The sequence below is a fragment of the Oncorhynchus mykiss genome, chromosome 2, assembly GCF_057628025.1.
Source record: "Oncorhynchus mykiss isolate SJ-2025 chromosome 2, ASM5762802v1, whole genome shotgun sequence".
In the NCBI taxonomy this organism is placed as follows: Eukaryota; Metazoa; Chordata; class Actinopteri; order Salmoniformes; family Salmonidae; genus Oncorhynchus; species Oncorhynchus mykiss.
The window spans coordinates 83,852,768-83,869,427 of NC_143023.1; the positions used below are offsets into that span (position 1 = coordinate 83,852,768).

A 16,660-nucleotide genomic window follows, 5' to 3' on the forward strand; every position below is an offset into this window, starting at 1 on the left:
ACTGTAGGATGTTCTGTTACTGTAAGGTACTGTAGGATGTTCTGTTACTGTAAGGTACTGTAGGATGTTCTGTTACTGTAAGGTACTGTAGGATGTTCTGTTACTGTAAGGTACTGTAGGATGTTCTGTTACTGTAAGGTACTGTAGGATGTTCTGTTACTGTAAGGTACTGTAGGATGTTCTGTTACTGTAAGGTACTGTAGGATGTTCTGTTACTGTAAGGTACTGTAGGATGTTCTGTTACTGTAAGGTACTGTAGGATGTTATGTTACAGGAAGGTACTGTTGGATGTTATGTTACTGTAAGGTACTGTAGGATGTTATGTTACTGTAAGGTACTGTAGGATGTTTTGTTACTGTAAGGTACTGTAGGATGTTATGTTACTTTAGGATGTTCTGTTACTGTAAGGTACTGTAGGATGTTCTGTTACTGTAAGGTACTTTAGGATGTTCTGTTACTGTAAGGTACTGTAGGATGTTCTGTTACTGTAAGGTACTGTAGGATGTTCTGTTACTGTAAGGTACTGTAGGATGTTCTGTTACTGTAAGGTACTGTAGGATGTTATGTTACTGTAAGGTACTGTAGGATGTTCTGTTACTGTAAGGTACTGTAGGATGTTATGTTACTCTAGGATGTTATTTTACTGTAAGGTACTGTAGGATGTTCTGTTACTATAAGTTACTGTACGATGTTCTGTTACTATAAGGTACTGTAGGATGTTCTGTTACTGTAAGGTACTGTAGGATGTTATGTTACTCTAGGATGTTATTTTACTGTAAGGTACTGTAGGATGTTGTGTTACTTTAGGATGTTCTGTTACTGTAAGGTACTGTAGGATGTTCTGTTACTATAAGGTACTGTAGGATGCTCTGTTACTGTAAGGTACTGTAGGATGCTCTGTTACTGTAAGGTACTGTATGATGTTCTGTTACTGTAAGGTACTGTAGGATGTTCTGTTACTGTAAGGTACTGTAGGATGCTCTGTTACTGTAAGGTACTTTAGGATGTTCTGTTATTGTAAGGTACTGTAGGATGTTATGTTACTATAAGGTACTGTAGGATGTTATGTTACTGTGAGGTACTGTAGGATGTTCTGTTACTGTAAGGTACTGTAGGATGTTCTGTTACTGTAAGGTACTGTAGGATGTTCTGTTACTGTAAGGTACTGTAGGATGTTAACATATTATTGTACAGTCAGCCCAATACTTTTATACTGTCCAGGATTGATAGGTCAGTCAGTCAAATTACACTTCACACATTTGATACCATCAGTGGATTGCAGCACATAGGGACAGAAGGAAAAGCAAACATAGGAAATCAATTATGTACTTCAGCTTGAGCTGCAGAATATGACTTTGCTTAATTGCTAGTTAATTTTCTCTTTTGAGATAATTAGTTAACACTGGAAAGAACTTATTAAGCTGATGAAAGAAGCAGAAACATTGACATGTTTACAATGTACCCTAGTCTAATGGGCACTGCTTGTTTGTAAGTTTCAAACTTCCTTCTAGTCAGGGGAAATGTAATGATTGCCTGCATACAACACCCTCACATACACTTATCGATCTCCCAGGTAAGGACCCATTGACAGATGAAGAGAACAACCACGACATCAACTCGGTTGCCGGGGTTCTTAAACTCTACTTCCGGGGCCTGGAGAAATCCCTCTTGCCCAAGGAAAGATTTAATGACCTCCTCTCCTGCGTCAGTAAGTACCTCTGCTTGAGGTTGTCTCTGGACCAGCACAGCTGGCTGTGCTACATTATAATAAACACACGCAAGCATGTACAAACAAACACACAGACGCGTGCACACCCACACATATTATGGGCATATCTGCAAAGTTGAACTTAATGTGTTCATATTGAATGGAAGTGTATACATTGTGACATTCAGATGGAGCAGATGCCCTCTAGGAGCCATGTAAGTCATTAGTTGGTGTTCACATGCCCTTCACAGGTCAACTCTTAATGTCCCACTATGGGGAAATCATCACAAACATCATAGCTACTACTTACTCTTCTGTGGTGTGTTCATCAGTAGCATTGTGTTATACCGTCTTTGTGCCTGGAGGTGAATAGTACCACTTTGTGTTGTTGACTATCTTCTCCACTGACTAGAGCATTCATGTGGTGAGCTAGGACACAAAGCTCACCATACAGCCTGGTGTTGGGTAATGAAAAGTATAAACGCACAACTACCGTAGTGTTTACATCAAACCATACAGTGGCGAGATCACTACTCTGTCACAGACGGCCATATTGTTCTCTTGCTGTAACGGCAGTGTGACACGGTCTTGCATAGTTCAGTCCGCTCTTTGTGGGACACGCTCTGACCTTTTATAAGATGTCATGTGGGGGCTTTGGGGGTGGGGGGGACTAGTGGGGTAGGCACTGTTGTTCAAGAACAATGGACTGGCTAGCTAGTGTGGGTCACGTACTGTACACAACGTTTGCCGTAATGCCTTTGGTGTGTGTGAGAATGGGGGGGGGGGGGGGATTCTGTGTGTGCACTCGCCGCCTTCTGTGTGTATGTGAGCGAGAGATATGGCATTGGTTTATATTGTGCAGTCAGTGTGTGAGTGATGGGGATTCCCTGTTGTCTACATTCTCAGGCTTCACATACCAGCAATTGGAGAGTGGGCCTCTTGCCCAGCCACCAGTCTCCATATTAATAAAACCCTCCACTCCTTTCAGAATGAGCCAGATATTTAGCACAGTATCACCTTTTACTTTAAATGGTTGGCTCACTGGGCACTGGGTAAACACATTTATCTAGGTACAGAATGTTGTCCATGTTTTTCACAGTGCTGCATTTGAACTTTAACTTGGTCTTTGTTGTACAGCTGCAAATGCCTGTGTAGTCTGTCTATGGTCTTTTCATTTGGGATTCACAACGAGTGGGCTGGGGTGATTGTGAGGAAGGGGGGGTGACTGTTCTTTAAATAGCATCCATCTGAAGTGTTCAGGAACCATGCAGAAAGAAACCGAGTTAAGAAACCGAGTGTAAGATGAATAACATCACAAGTATTCCCAAAAGCCAACTCCCAGATGGCCCAAACTCGTTTCACGGTGACAGCACTACTTCAGGCAGCCATCGTTGTCGTCAATGAAAAAATGAAATGGGCTGCTTTGGAACGGAGGAGATGGGCGGATTCGAGTGAAACAGATCAGTGAAACAGATCAGTGAAACAGATCAGTGAAACAGAACAGTGAAACAGATCAGTGAAACAGAACAGTGAAACAGAACAGTGAAACAGATCAGTGAAACAGATCAGTGAAACAGATCAGTGAAACAGATCAGTGCTCCACCATTCGTGATCATTCTGAGATGAGACTAAAGGGATGTTTTGTGAGATGCTTTGTCCTTGATAATTATAGCAGTAGTGACAAAAATAGTTTAAAACGCCAAAGATCATTTTCTCTGGCTGACTAGAAAGAGACCGAGATAGAGAAACAGTATGAGGTCTCGACATGTTTTAGTGCTTCAGCAGACACTCTTGTCCAGAGACTTCTAATCAGAACGTTGTGCTCTGAGACATCTCAAGAAGACACATGCTCCCTCTCCCATCTGATAGAAGAGTGTAACATTCTTACGATATTTAGTGCAGCAACAGAACTGGAAACAGCAGAACTTATACCGGTGTGATTTATAACTGTGCAATTGTCTTCTATGATAGTGCTAGCATCTATAGTGCTATTGGGAGCAGTTTTGTGCTCTGAGACAACTTCATCAGTGGTTAACTTGGTGAGGGCTCCAGATACAGCTCTCGCCATTGAGCGCAGCATTGAGTCTGATTCAACCAGGCTATAGAATTTGTGACCTATCCTAATGGCCTCAGCCCGGATATGCTGCTGTGCTATTTATCGTTGCAGCCTGCAGTCACACTGGGTATCAATGAGTGAATGGTCACATTCAGATGGATAACTCTCCTTAAATATGCAGCCCTGCAAAGTGGTGGGTCAGACCCATTTTAGAGAAGAGCATGGACGACAAAGTGACAGAAATCACAGTGATACGTTCTCTGGATGTGTTGGTTTCTCGGCGGAACTGTTCACACACACAACCACATATACACACATACACACACATATACATACACGCACACATACACACACACACACACACACACACACACACACACACACGTATACACACATACACACACACACACACGTATACACATACACACACACACACACACACACACACACGTATACACATACACACACACACATACACACACACACACATATACATACACACACACATACACACACACACACATACATACATATACACACACACACACACATACATACATATACACACACACACACACACACACACACACACACACCTCGGATACATGTATTTTAAATTGAAATGTGCATACTAATAAGAAATGTAGATCAAGCTAAAAACAGTTCAACCGCATTGTGTAAATAGCTTCGGTCTGTACTACTAAGATTTACAGTGCCTTGCGAAAGTATTCGGCCCCCTTGAACTTTGCGACTTTTTGCCACATTTCAGGCTTCAAACATAAAGATATAAAACTGTATTTTTTTGTGAAGAATCAACAACAAGTGGGACACAATCATGAAGTGGAACGACATTTATTGGATATTTCAAACTTTTTTAACAAATCAAAAACTGAAAAATTGGGTGTGCAAAATTATTCAGCCCCTTTACTTTCAGTGCAGCAAACTCTCTCCAGAAGTTCAGTGAGGATCTCTGAATGATCCAATGTTGACCTAAATGACTAATGATGATAAATACAATCCACCTGTGTGTAATCAAGTCTCCGTATAAATGCACCTGCACTGTGATAGTCTCAGAGGTCCGTTAAAAGCGCAGAGAGCATCATGAAGAACAAGGAACACACCAGGCAGGTCCGAGATACTGTTGTGAAGAAGTTTAAAGCCGGATTTGGATACAAAAAGATTTCCCAAGCTTTAAACATCCCAAGGAGCACTGTGCAAGCGATAATATTGAAATGGAAGGAGTATCAGACCACTGCAAATCTACCAAGACCTGGCCGTCCCTCTAAACTTTCAGCTCATACAAGGAGAAGACTGATCAGAGATGCAGCCAAGAGGCCCATGATCACTCTGGATGAACTGCAGAGATCTACAGCTGAGGTGGGAGACTCTGTCCATAGGACAACAATCAGTCGTATATTGCACAAATCTGGCCTTTATGGAAGAGTGGCAAGAAGAAAGCCATTTCTTAAAGATATCCATAAAAAGTGTAGTTTAAAGTTTGCCACAAGCCTCCTGGGAGACACACCAAACATGTGGAAGAAGGTGCTCTGGTCAGATGAAACCAAAATGAAACTTTTTGGCAACAATGCAAAACGTTATGTTTGGTGTAAAAGCAACACCCTGAACACACCGTCCCCACTGTCAAACATGGTGGTGGCAGCATCATGGTTTGGGCCTGCTTTTCTTCAGCAGGGACAGGGAAGATGGTTAAAATTGATGGGAAGATGGATGGAGCCAAATACAGGACCATTCTGGAAGAAAACCTGATGGAGTCTGCAAAAGACCTGAGACTGGGACGGAGATTTGTCTTCCAACAATACAATGATCCAAAACATAAAGCAAAATCTACAATGGAATGGTTCAAAAATAAACATATCCAGGTGTTAGAATGGCCAAGTCAAAGTCCAGACCTGAATCCAATCGAGAATCTGTGGAAAGAACTGAAAACTGCTGTTCACAAATGCTCTCCATCCAACCTCACTGACCTCGAGCTGTTTTGCAAGGAGGAATGGGAAAAAAATTCAGTGCAAAACTGATAGAGATGTGCAAAACTGATAGAGACATACCCCAAGCGACTTACAGCTGTAATCGCAGCAAAAGGTGGCGCTACAAAGTATTAACTTAAGGGGGCTGAATAATTTTGCACGTCCAATTTTTCAGTTTTTGATTTGTTAAAAAAGTTTGAAATATCCAATAAATGTCGTTCCACTTCATGATTGTGTCCCACTTGTTGTTGATTCTTCACAAAAAAAATCCAGTTTTATATCTTTATGTTTGAAGCCTGAAATGTGGCAAAAGGTCGCAAAGTTCAAGGGGGCCGAATACTTTCGCAAGGCACTGTATATGATGAGTAATATCTAATGATTTAATACAACCCCATAGTACTAACATTTCTCTCTCTCTCCTTCCCCCCTCTCTCCCTCTCCTTCGCCCCCTCCTTCCCATCCCCCCAGGAATAGAGAACCTGTATGAGCGGTCCCTTTACATCCGTAAGATTCTCCTGACCGCCGTGCCCAGATCCATCCTCATCGTGATGCGCTACCTTTTTGCCTTTCTCAATCAGTAAGTCCTCAACAACCATATTCCAGGGTCATATTCATTAGGCATCAAACTGAAAAAAATATACTGATAGGGAGAGGTACTACCTGGCAAATGTTGGTTTCCTGTTGTGAATGGTTTTCCATTGCATGTCCTAATGAATAATATGACCCAGGCTTGTTCACGGACTCTTCATTGTCTGATATACGGTTTGAAAGCACAAAACACACATTGACTGGCCTACTGTATGTTACTCAGACATGTTACTCAGTCACCAAATAGCCCTAATAACCTGCACCTTTACGAGCATTGTACAGTACATTTCTCCTGTTTGTTACTGTATGTAGAGAGAGAAAATGAGCTAGCGTTAAAGTAAACATGTCTGGGGTTAATGGATGACTGGAGAGATTTACTCCTTAGTAATTTACTCCACCTGAAAGGGGCTCAATTGTTTTACTGCTTAGCTAATAAAGAGAGGAGCATAATCCCGTTGTGTGATCTGTTAGGTTATTAAAAAGCTTTGAGAAATGATCACTACCCAGACAGTGAGAGGATAGGCAGTCAATTTGGTGCCTCGGCTGAATGCAGTTGTACAACACAGAACTCATTCCTGTTTGTACACAATCGAATAAAAATTCTGTGTTTGAGAAGGGCAACGTTTATCCGCTTTATCTTGTTAAAGAGATTATGCTAATTTAATGTAAAGTCGATTGTTGTATGTAAACCCTTTATCTCTCACCTATCTCTCGCTCTGTCTATCTCCCTCTACCACTCTCACTCACCCTCTCTTTGCTCCGTCTCCCCCGTCCCCCCTCTGCCCCCCAGCCTGTCCCAGTACAGCGATGAGAACATGATGGACCCCTATAACCTGGCCATCTGCTTCGGGCCCACCCTCATGCCCACACCCAACATCGAGGACCAGGTGTTGTGCCAGGCACACGTCAACGAGATCATCAAGACCATCATCATCCACCACGAAACCATCTTCCCCGACACCAAGGAGCTGGACGGGCCCGTCTATGAGAAATGCATGGCCGGGGAAGACTACTGGTGAGCTGAACATAGAAATAGAATTACTAGAAAGGCAACTGGTGAGCTGAACGATTGAGCTGCATGATTTGAGCAGGGTGTGTGAGAAGGGCATGGCTGGCGGAGACTACTGGTCAGGGTTCTTGCTTTTAGACACTTTAGAAATTCCATTACTTTTTCATGACTTCCCATGTCTACAAATGAGAATTTGTATGACAGTGGCTAAACATGTGCCGGGCAACACCTTGTGACAAATGTACAGAAGAATACATTTGAATCTACGTTTCATTTCCAACAGCAATTCATCTGACATTTCATGATTTTTCTTCATTGTGTCAATAGATGTGTTCAATTCTCTGGCTTTCCATGTCTGATATTCCAGAAGGTCCCTGACCTGTGAGAACCCTGTGAGATGATTGACTGAGCAGGGTCGCCCTTCGATGAAGTCAGAGGTTATTCATTAGTGAAACTATGCGGGCGACTTGCAATGATGTCATTTTGACCAGCTTCACTGAGGTGTTGGCTGGGGAGCCAGTAGGGGTGTTTTTCTCATTCCCGTCCTGTGAATGTATCGTAGCTCTTCACTGAGGTGTTGGCTGGGGAGCCAGTAGTGGTGTTTTTCTCATTCCCGTCCTGTGAATGTATCGTAGCTCTTCACTGAGGTGTTGGCTGGGGAGCCAGTAGGGGTGTTTTTCTCATTCCCGTCCTGTGAATGTATCGTAGCTCTTCACTGAGGTGTTGGCTGGGGAGCCAGTAGGGGTGTTTTTCTCATTCCCGTCCTGTGAATGTATCGTAGCTCAGGCTCGCAGCCAAATATCCCTTCATATGGGACATAATACTCCATGCTGCCAGTATGTGTGTGTCTGCACTGCAGTGGGAGCTGCAGCTGTCTCAATACGTCGTTAGAGTTAACGCAGGTCATTTTGCTAAATGATTCAAGTGTCCGTGGTGAGACAATATGACAAGGTACAGCTCTCTTTTCTGTATCAGACCTTTAGATATCTGCCTTGACGAAATGACACTGACTAAATCGATCACCATAATGTCCCCAGACGCAGAAGAAAAGAGACCAAGTCACTTGGCAAGGAAACAGTCATTTTAACATCATGTAATGCAGCTTGTATTTGTACGTTAAAACAGAGCAGAGTAACGTCCCTGGGCCAGCTAGCTCCACAGCTATGAGGAGCTGACTAGGGAGACGTTATCGTTCTCTTCCCCTGAAGAGCACTAGCCTGGTCCCAGATCTGTTTGTGCTGTCTTGCCAACTCCTATGCTTTAGATATTGTCCTTGATGAGGTGAGATGGACCGAAGCGATCACAATTGGGAAGGAAACACTAATTATAACCTAAAGTGCATCACATAGAATTACATTAACAGACTAAAGTAAAGTTTGGCAGGATGGCTCCACAGCTGTGAGGAGAGCCTGTCTCCTCCTCTGAAGAGCACGTCTCTCTCTCTGTTCCTTGGCAGAGCGTAAGCCTTTGCTCTGCCAGAGATAATCACCTGTCACAGCCATCAGGACACCATCCCTGACCGAGCCACATCAAACCTAGAAGATTTGTTGTCGTCTCTCCATCCCCCCCCCCCCCCCCCCTCATCGCTGTACTGAGGCGGGTGGCTGTGGTGTGTTACCCTGGGAAGCGGCGCTAAGTGCCAGTCGGAGGAGATCTGTGGAAGATGTAAGGGACATTAATGCCAGGGACGTCTGAAAACCGATAAACAGCACCTAGCCTGTGTCATGGGAATACTGATGATGCCCTCTATTTGGTAGTCGGTGGCTGCCAATAGTCGGTGGATGCCTCTCAATGTGGCTGTAGGTGCATCTCAAAATATCTAAAGTCAAGTCAGTGAGACAGACTTGTCCATTACACAGGAGCTCGGACTCAGACTTGTTTACTTAAGACAATTTTTTTAACCTTTATTTAAACTAGGCAAGTCAGTTAAGAACAAATTCTTATTTTCAATGACGGCCTAGGAACTGTTCAGGGGCAGAACGACAGATTTGTACCTTGTCAGCTCGGGTGTTTGAACTTGCAACCTTCAGGTTACTAGTCCAACGCTCTAACCACTAGGCTACGTGGGCAATGTTATTTGGTCCCTAAGCCCTTTATGCAGGGGCCACTTCCTGAGTGGGACCACTTCCTGTGTTTGATAGGGATCACTCCAGTCTGCAACTCGTTTGGTCAAAATGACAACTGACATCATGTACACTTGAAACCCATTCGCAAGCATCTTTTGTCCTGCCGCAACCTGTTTTGTAACATGATTTGCTATGAAACACTGCCAGACAGGTGCACACTCTGGTAACAGATAGTGAGAAAGTTGTAAAAACAAAACGGCACCGAAGAAGACACGTTGCCAACCAACAGTGTCTTGATAAGCTGATTTAGCTAATGTGGCCTGCCTGCTAGCTACAACTAGCTAGCTTAATTAACAAACACAAAGATGGAACTTAGCCAGCTAGCTAGTAGTGATTTTAGTTTAACAGCTTGCTGATGATGAACTTGTTCTCAGAAATCAGTCCTGACTGCAGCCAGCAGCAGCTGACTTTATTCTGTCTGCAGTTCACTGACTTTTGTAGTGTAAATACCTGATGTACAATTGCACAACTAAGACCTGCTCTGCAATGAAGTCAAAATGAATTACAGATTTATTGATTTATATTTTGAGGAAGTGGTAGTGGCTAGGTTGTTGCTACCGTGACTCAGGAGGGACAAAAGACAGTAACTGCCAGGGTAAGATATGCAAACATAGCACACCCACATCGAACCACACCCCCCAAGACCCAAATCTTGTTTTTCTTAATGAGCAATAGAAAAACACATGCGGAATCATTGCGTTCAGCCCCCTTTAACAGCGGCCCTCCAGACCTCGGTGAAGACTGAATGCAGGCTGTGGGGATAAATGAGTTTGACACCCCTGATCTACACTAAAAGTCTTTGATAGATTATATCTATGTGAGTGCATACTACTACCAGGTATTTGCTTTCACCAGTCCAGTAGTGTCACATCATTGCCAAAGAAGGAAAGGAGGCAAATAGGGGAATCCACTTTAAACAAGATACACGCTGAGGATGGATGAAATTGAGTAGCGGGTACAATTGTATCCATGGTAGCCTGACGTCAACCTATAATCTCAGACCCCTAACCCTGACCTCTGACCTTCTCTCCCCCCACAGTGAGAGTCCCTACAGTGAGCATGGGGCCATAGAGGAGGTGGACAATGAGGGAGGCACTGAGACGCATACCAGTGAGGATGGTGAGTACCCTTCAACCAGGCACCCTTGTAACCCTATGATGTTATGACATACCAGATGTGAACGTCATGGGAAAAGCATACTTTCTTTCCCCAGTGTCTGTGCTGTGGTCTAGTGAGGGTTAAATCCAGACTTTCTCTAGTGTCTGTGCTGTGGTCTAGTGAGGGTTAAATCCAGACTTTCCCCGGTGTCTGTGCTGTGGTCTAGTGAGGGTTAAATCCAGACTTTCCCCGGTGTCTGTGCTGTGGTCTAGCGAGGGTTAAATCCAGACTTTCCCCGGTGTCTGTGCTGAGGTCTAGTGAGGGTTAAATCCAGACTTTCCCCGGTGTCTGTGCTGTGGTCTAGCGAGGGTTAAATCCAGACTTTCCCTAGTGTCTGTGCTGTGGTCTAGTGAGGGTTAAATCCAGACTTTCTCTAGTGTCTGTGAGGGTTAAATCCAGACTTTCCCCAGTGTCTGTGCTGTGGTCTAGTGAGGGTTAAATCCAGACTTTCTCCAGTGTCTGTGCTGTGGTCTAGTGAGGGTTAAATCCAGACTTTCTCTAGTGTCTGTGCTGTGGTCTAGTGAGGGTTAAATCCAGACTTTCTCTAGTGTCTGTGCTGTGGTCTAGTGAGGGTTAAATCCAGACTTTCTCCAGTGTCTGTGCTGTGGTCTAGTGAGGGTTAAATCCAGACTTTCTCTAGTGTCTGTGCTGTGGTCTAGTGAGGGTTAAATCCAGACTTTCTCCAGTGTCTGTGCTGTGGTCTAGTGAGGGTTAAATCCAGACTTTCTCTAGTGTCTGTGCTGTGGTCTAGTGAGGGTTAAATCCAGACTTTCCCCGGTGTCTGTGCTGTGGTCTAGTGAGGGTTAAATCCAGACTTTCCCCGGTGTCTGTGCTGTGGTCTAGTGAGGGTTAAATCCAGACTTTCTCTAGTGTCTGTGCTGTGGTCTAGTGAGGGTTAAATCCAGACTTTCTCTAGTGTCTGTGCTGTGGTCTAGTGAGGGTTAAATCCAGACTTTCCCCGGTGTCTGTGCTGTGGTCTAGTGAGGGTTAAATCCAGACTTTCTCTAGTGTCTGTGCTGTGCTCTAGTGAGGGTTAAATCCAGACTTTCCCCGGTGTCTGTGCTGTGGTCTAGTGAGGGTTAAATCCAGACTTTCCCCAGTGTCTGTGCTGTGGTCTAGTGAGGGTTAAATCCAGACTTTCTCCAGTGTCTGTGCTGTGGTCTAGCGAGGGTTAAATCCAGACTTTCCCTAGTGTCTGTGCTGTGGTCTAGTGAGGGTTAAATCCAGACTTTTTCCAGTGTCTGTGCTGTGGTCTAGCGAGGGTTAAATCCAGACTTTCCCCGGTGTCTGTGCTGAGGTCTAGTGAGGGTTAAATCCAGACTTTCCCCGGTGTCTGTGCTGTGGTCTAGCGAGGGTTAAATCCAGACTTTCCCCGGTGTCTGTGCTGTGGTCTAGCGAGGGTTAAATCCAGACTTTCCCCGGTGTCTGTGCTGTGGTCTAGTGAGGGTTAAATCCAGACTTTCTCCAGTGTCTGTGCTGTGGTCTAGTGAGGGTTAAATCCAGACTTTCTCTAGTGTCTGTGCTGTGGTCTAGTGAGGGTTAAATCCAGACTTTCCCCGGTGTCTGTGCTGTGGTCTAGCGAGGGTTAAATCCAGACTTTCTCCAGTGTCTGTGCTGTGGTCTAGTGAGGGTTAAATCCAGACTTTCTCCAGTGTCTGTGCTGTGGTCTAGTGAGGGTTAAACCAAGAGCCCACTGGCCTGTGTGGATAATCCTGCCTTGCTAAATGGAATGACCTTGGAGGGGCAGGGAACTGGGCTCCAGAGACGTGGGCATCTATTCATATTCTAATTCCTGCTGTATCGCCAACACCCCATGGGACCTGGGCCACACAGTGATGGCAGCACCTCCCCCCCAGATCCCTGGTGGGCTCTTCTGCATCCCTCCGGACCCCCTCGGGTAATGTGATGAGGGAGCTTTAAGTTTTGGGGTTAGCCGATAGTATTTGAATGAGCCCTAATCCTATGGGTTGGTCACTCAAATATACCCAGCATATAAATACTTTTGGGGAATTATTTTGAACTCCAAATATGAATGGGGAGTGATGATGATGAATGATTATGTCTATAATACCATCTGTATTGTCTATGCTTTTAAACGACTTCAGCGTGTGTTAATGTGATAGGCCTCACTCACACCAGCCTCAGAGACACTGCACTGCAGGCCAGGGAACTATATACTTCTAAAAACTAAGTAAAAAGTGTTGAGTTGAGACGTCTGCTCTTCCATCTGGTCTGTTGGACCCGGTCTCAGACGAGGGGGGTGCGATGGAGTTGGTCTGTTCCAAATCAAATACACTGACTCACCTCCTCCGTGGGCTACAGAGGGGTCAGGTTGGCTGAATAGGACAGAAACTGGTTGTTTCTCAGGGAAACATTACAAAAACGCTGTACAGCTAAAGTGCCTTTAGACATTTTGTAGAGAATAAATATATTCCTAAACATGTATCTTGTTTTCAATAATGCATTAAAGTAAAACTGCAAAGAATGTGGCAAAGAAATGTACTTTATGTCCTGAATACAAAGCCTTAGGTTTGGGGCAAATCCAACACAGTACTATTCTTCATATTTTCAAGCATGGTGGTGGTTGCATCATGTTACGGGCATGCTTGTCATCGGCATGGACTAGGGAGTTGTTTTTAGGATGAAAATAAATGGAATAGAGCTAAGCACAGGCAAAATTGTAGAGGAAAACCTGGTTCAGTCTGCTTTCCAACAGACACTGGGAGACAAATTGACCTTTCAGCAGGACAATTTTTATTTTACCTTTATTTAACTAGGCAAGTCAGTTAAGAACTTAAGAACAAATGCTTATTTTCAATGACGGCCTAAGAACAGTGTGTTAACTGCCTTGTTCAGGGGCATAACGACACATTTTTCCCTTGTCAGCTCGGGAATTCGATCTTGCAACCTTTCGGTTACTAGTCCAACGCTCTAAGCACTAGGTTACCTGCCGCCCTAATAACCTAAAACACAAGGCCAAATATACACTGAACCAGTGTAGACACTGCATTGCTTACCAGGACGACATTGAATGTTCCTGAGTGGCTTAGTCACAGTTTTGACTTAAAGCGACTTGAAAATCTATGGCAAGACTTGAAAATGGCTGTCTAGCAATGATCAACAACCAACTTGACAGAGCCTGAATAATTTTTAAAAGAATGTGCAAATATTGTACGATCCAAGTGTGCAAAGCACTTAGAGACTTACCCAGAAGGACTTTATCATTGTGGAGTATTATGTGTATATGGGTGAGAGAAAAATATATATATTTCATGTTTACATGTTATACAACAAAATGTGAAATAAGTCAAGGGGTATGAATTCTTTCTGAAGGCACTGTACGTAACAAACATTTTACAAAAATGCTGTACAACTACGTAACAAAAAACTTTACAAAAACTTTCAAAGTTGTGTTGTAGCCGTCCACATTGTCTAGTCTACAACGGAGCCCAACCCGGTTCCATAGTAATAATGAAAACACACATTAGTAGCCTAATCATAATAACAGGCACAATCCCATCTCCTTTCCCTTTAGGTCTGAAAGTGTTTTTAGATTGTCCTTTTCATCATTCACCATCAGTCTTTAAACATCATTTATACATGAGCTCCAGGATGGAAATGTAAACCATCACGTCTCATTACATAGCTTTGCTAGCACACCCTCTTACAGAGTCAGACACATGTATGTCCATTCTAACTAATGAAGACACCTGAGGCGTGATTATTCGGCACCAAATGGAAGAAAAATCTATGAAACGGGGGAGGGACTGACTGCTTGGACATGTCCAATAAGAAAAACTATTTTTCCTAATGAATGGCACCTGATGGTACAGCCTAGAGCATGTAGTTATCCATTGCAAAGCAATTAATTATGGACAAGCAGGCCTAATCAACCATATGAACCTAACTCGGGCTACCATGGTATTGGTCCAAATATTATCACCCTGTTAGGGTTGAGCGGAAAGTCTTTCTGACCCTGATGTTATTGCCGTTCCCTGTGGGCTCTTGAAGCACATTCAGACCTATTGTCCTCAGTTAGTGGTTGAAAATACTTAGGATCTTACTCAGATTTAGAATTTTGCTGTATGACGTCAATGTTCGATCCTAGTTGTCTTCAGGGCTTCAATGTCTTTGTTAGCATCATCCACCTTTTGTAACCAGCCAATAAGGCCAAGCCCTCTCCTCAGCCCTCCTGGTGTGTTAAAGCCCATTTACTCCCATTATGGATGAACTGGAGAAGCCACATTTACAGAACTTGTGTGTGTGTGTGTGTGTGTGTGTGAGAGAGATAGGAAACACATGCATCACATGGGGGAAAATGGTTGGAACTTCCGGGTGTGCCTTAATTCTTTCACATGCTACAGACAGTACTCAATTTTAACGACCTGCATTCCGTCAACTCCTGTAACAACAGGCAATGACATGCGTAACATCGTAGCGTAACATCGTAGCGTAACATCGTAGCGTGACATCGTAGCGTAACATCGTAGCGTGACATCGTAGCGTGACATCGTAGCGTAACATCGTAGCGTGACATCGTAGCGTGACATCGTAGCGTGACATCGTAGCGTGACATCGTAGCGTAACATCGTAGCGTAACATCGTAGCGTAACATCGTAGCGTGACATCGTAGCGTGACATCGTAGCGTGACATCGTAGCGTGACATCGTAGCGTGACATCGTAGCGTGACATCGTAGCGTGACATCGTAGCGTAACATCGTAGCGTAACATCGTAGCGTAACATCGTAGCGTGACATCGTAGCGTGACATCGTAGCGTGACATCGTAGCGTGACATCGTAGCGTAACATCGTAGCGTGACATCGTAGCGTAACAGTGTCCTTTTTTTAGATGCCCATTTCTCTCGCTCTGTCAATACATTGATGTTCCTTCCCTCTGCTGATTAAACACTATAGGGTGTTGGAGTAGTGCATTCTCTTTACCCAGTTCAGTAAACACTGAACATGTCATTTCTCTTCCCCTATCCCCCCCCCCCCCCAATCTGTCTCTGCTCATCATGTCCTGTAGCAGATAAGCAGGATCTTAGATTTATTTTCAGAGCGAGCGAGAGAGAATTCATTGGGGCCTGACTAGCTGCTGCTTTTCTGCCTCTCACTTTATCGATTGTTGCCGTATCTCACTCCAAGGTGGTGATCCCTATTCACATGCATGAGCAGAGCGAGTCATGGGACTAGTCCACTTGGGTGTAACGGCATCCTACATTGCACTGCTGTTATATCAGAACCTCTTACTTTTTCTGTCCAGCAATTTTTGTGTGCACACACTGCTATGAGTGTCCTTGTCTATGAGCTTGCGCACTATAAAATTAAAATGAAATCAGAGATCAAATTCCTGTCTGTCATGTCTCATTGACTCCACAACACCCCCACGGCATTCCCCACGGCCGAGAGGGGGGAGAGGGAGAAAAAACAAGAGAACCAGGATACATGTTATCTTGGAATCACTGTCCTCTCCACTGCTCCTCTCACCAGGATGTTCAGGGAATCTCACTGAGTTGTTTCTGTGAAAAGAATGTCATGGTGGCTTTTCACACATCCTGCTCTGGTTTCCTGCTATCTGAGCTCTGTGGTGCTTCTCCACTGATACCTCTTATCGAGGAAGCCTTGCTGTGGGGAGGAGCACTAGGAATTCTAGTGGTTGAATTCTAGTGGTTGGATGTTCTTGGGGGTGGATGGGGTTGGGGGTGGGAGGAAACTAACCATTGACGATTGCTGTATCGCCATTGGTCGGGAGTCATGGCTGGCACCACCTAAGAGGAAAGGGCCCATATGACTGTTCCTTGATGTTTTTAGCTCACATGCCAGCAGTTACAGGTATGTCTTAGCCCCTTGTAACACAGTCAGTATCGCACTATGTGATAAAGGTTTCTAACAACATTTTAAATAATATGTGGTGTGGTAATGTACTCCCAACACAGACACTCGCAACAAAAAGCAGATGACAGTGTTTGTATTGGGTTTACCTTATAAACACTGTCCTCACTTAGACATCCCATGCAGAATCTCCATAG

The 16,660-nt window shown here is 44.1% G+C and overlaps 1 protein-coding gene across 8 annotated transcripts in view; it reads left to right on the forward strand.

Annotated features, from left to right (window-relative positions):
• Positions 1–16,660, forward strand: part of LOC110497968 (SLIT-ROBO Rho GTPase-activating protein 1) — a 153,589-nt gene that overhangs the window by 118,742 nt on the left and 18,187 nt on the right. For all 8 annotated transcript variants that reach the window (XM_036957193.2, XM_036957189.2, XM_036957190.2 and 5 more), the window contains 4 exons: positions 1,574–1,708; positions 6,218–6,326; positions 7,128–7,352; positions 10,512–10,591. In XM_036957193.2, the coding sequence (XP_036813088.2) occupies positions 1,574–1,708; positions 6,218–6,326; positions 7,128–7,352; positions 10,512–10,591 (549 nt within the window). The remainder of the gene's footprint in view (positions 1–1,573; positions 1,709–6,217; positions 6,327–7,127; positions 7,353–10,511; positions 10,592–16,660) is intronic.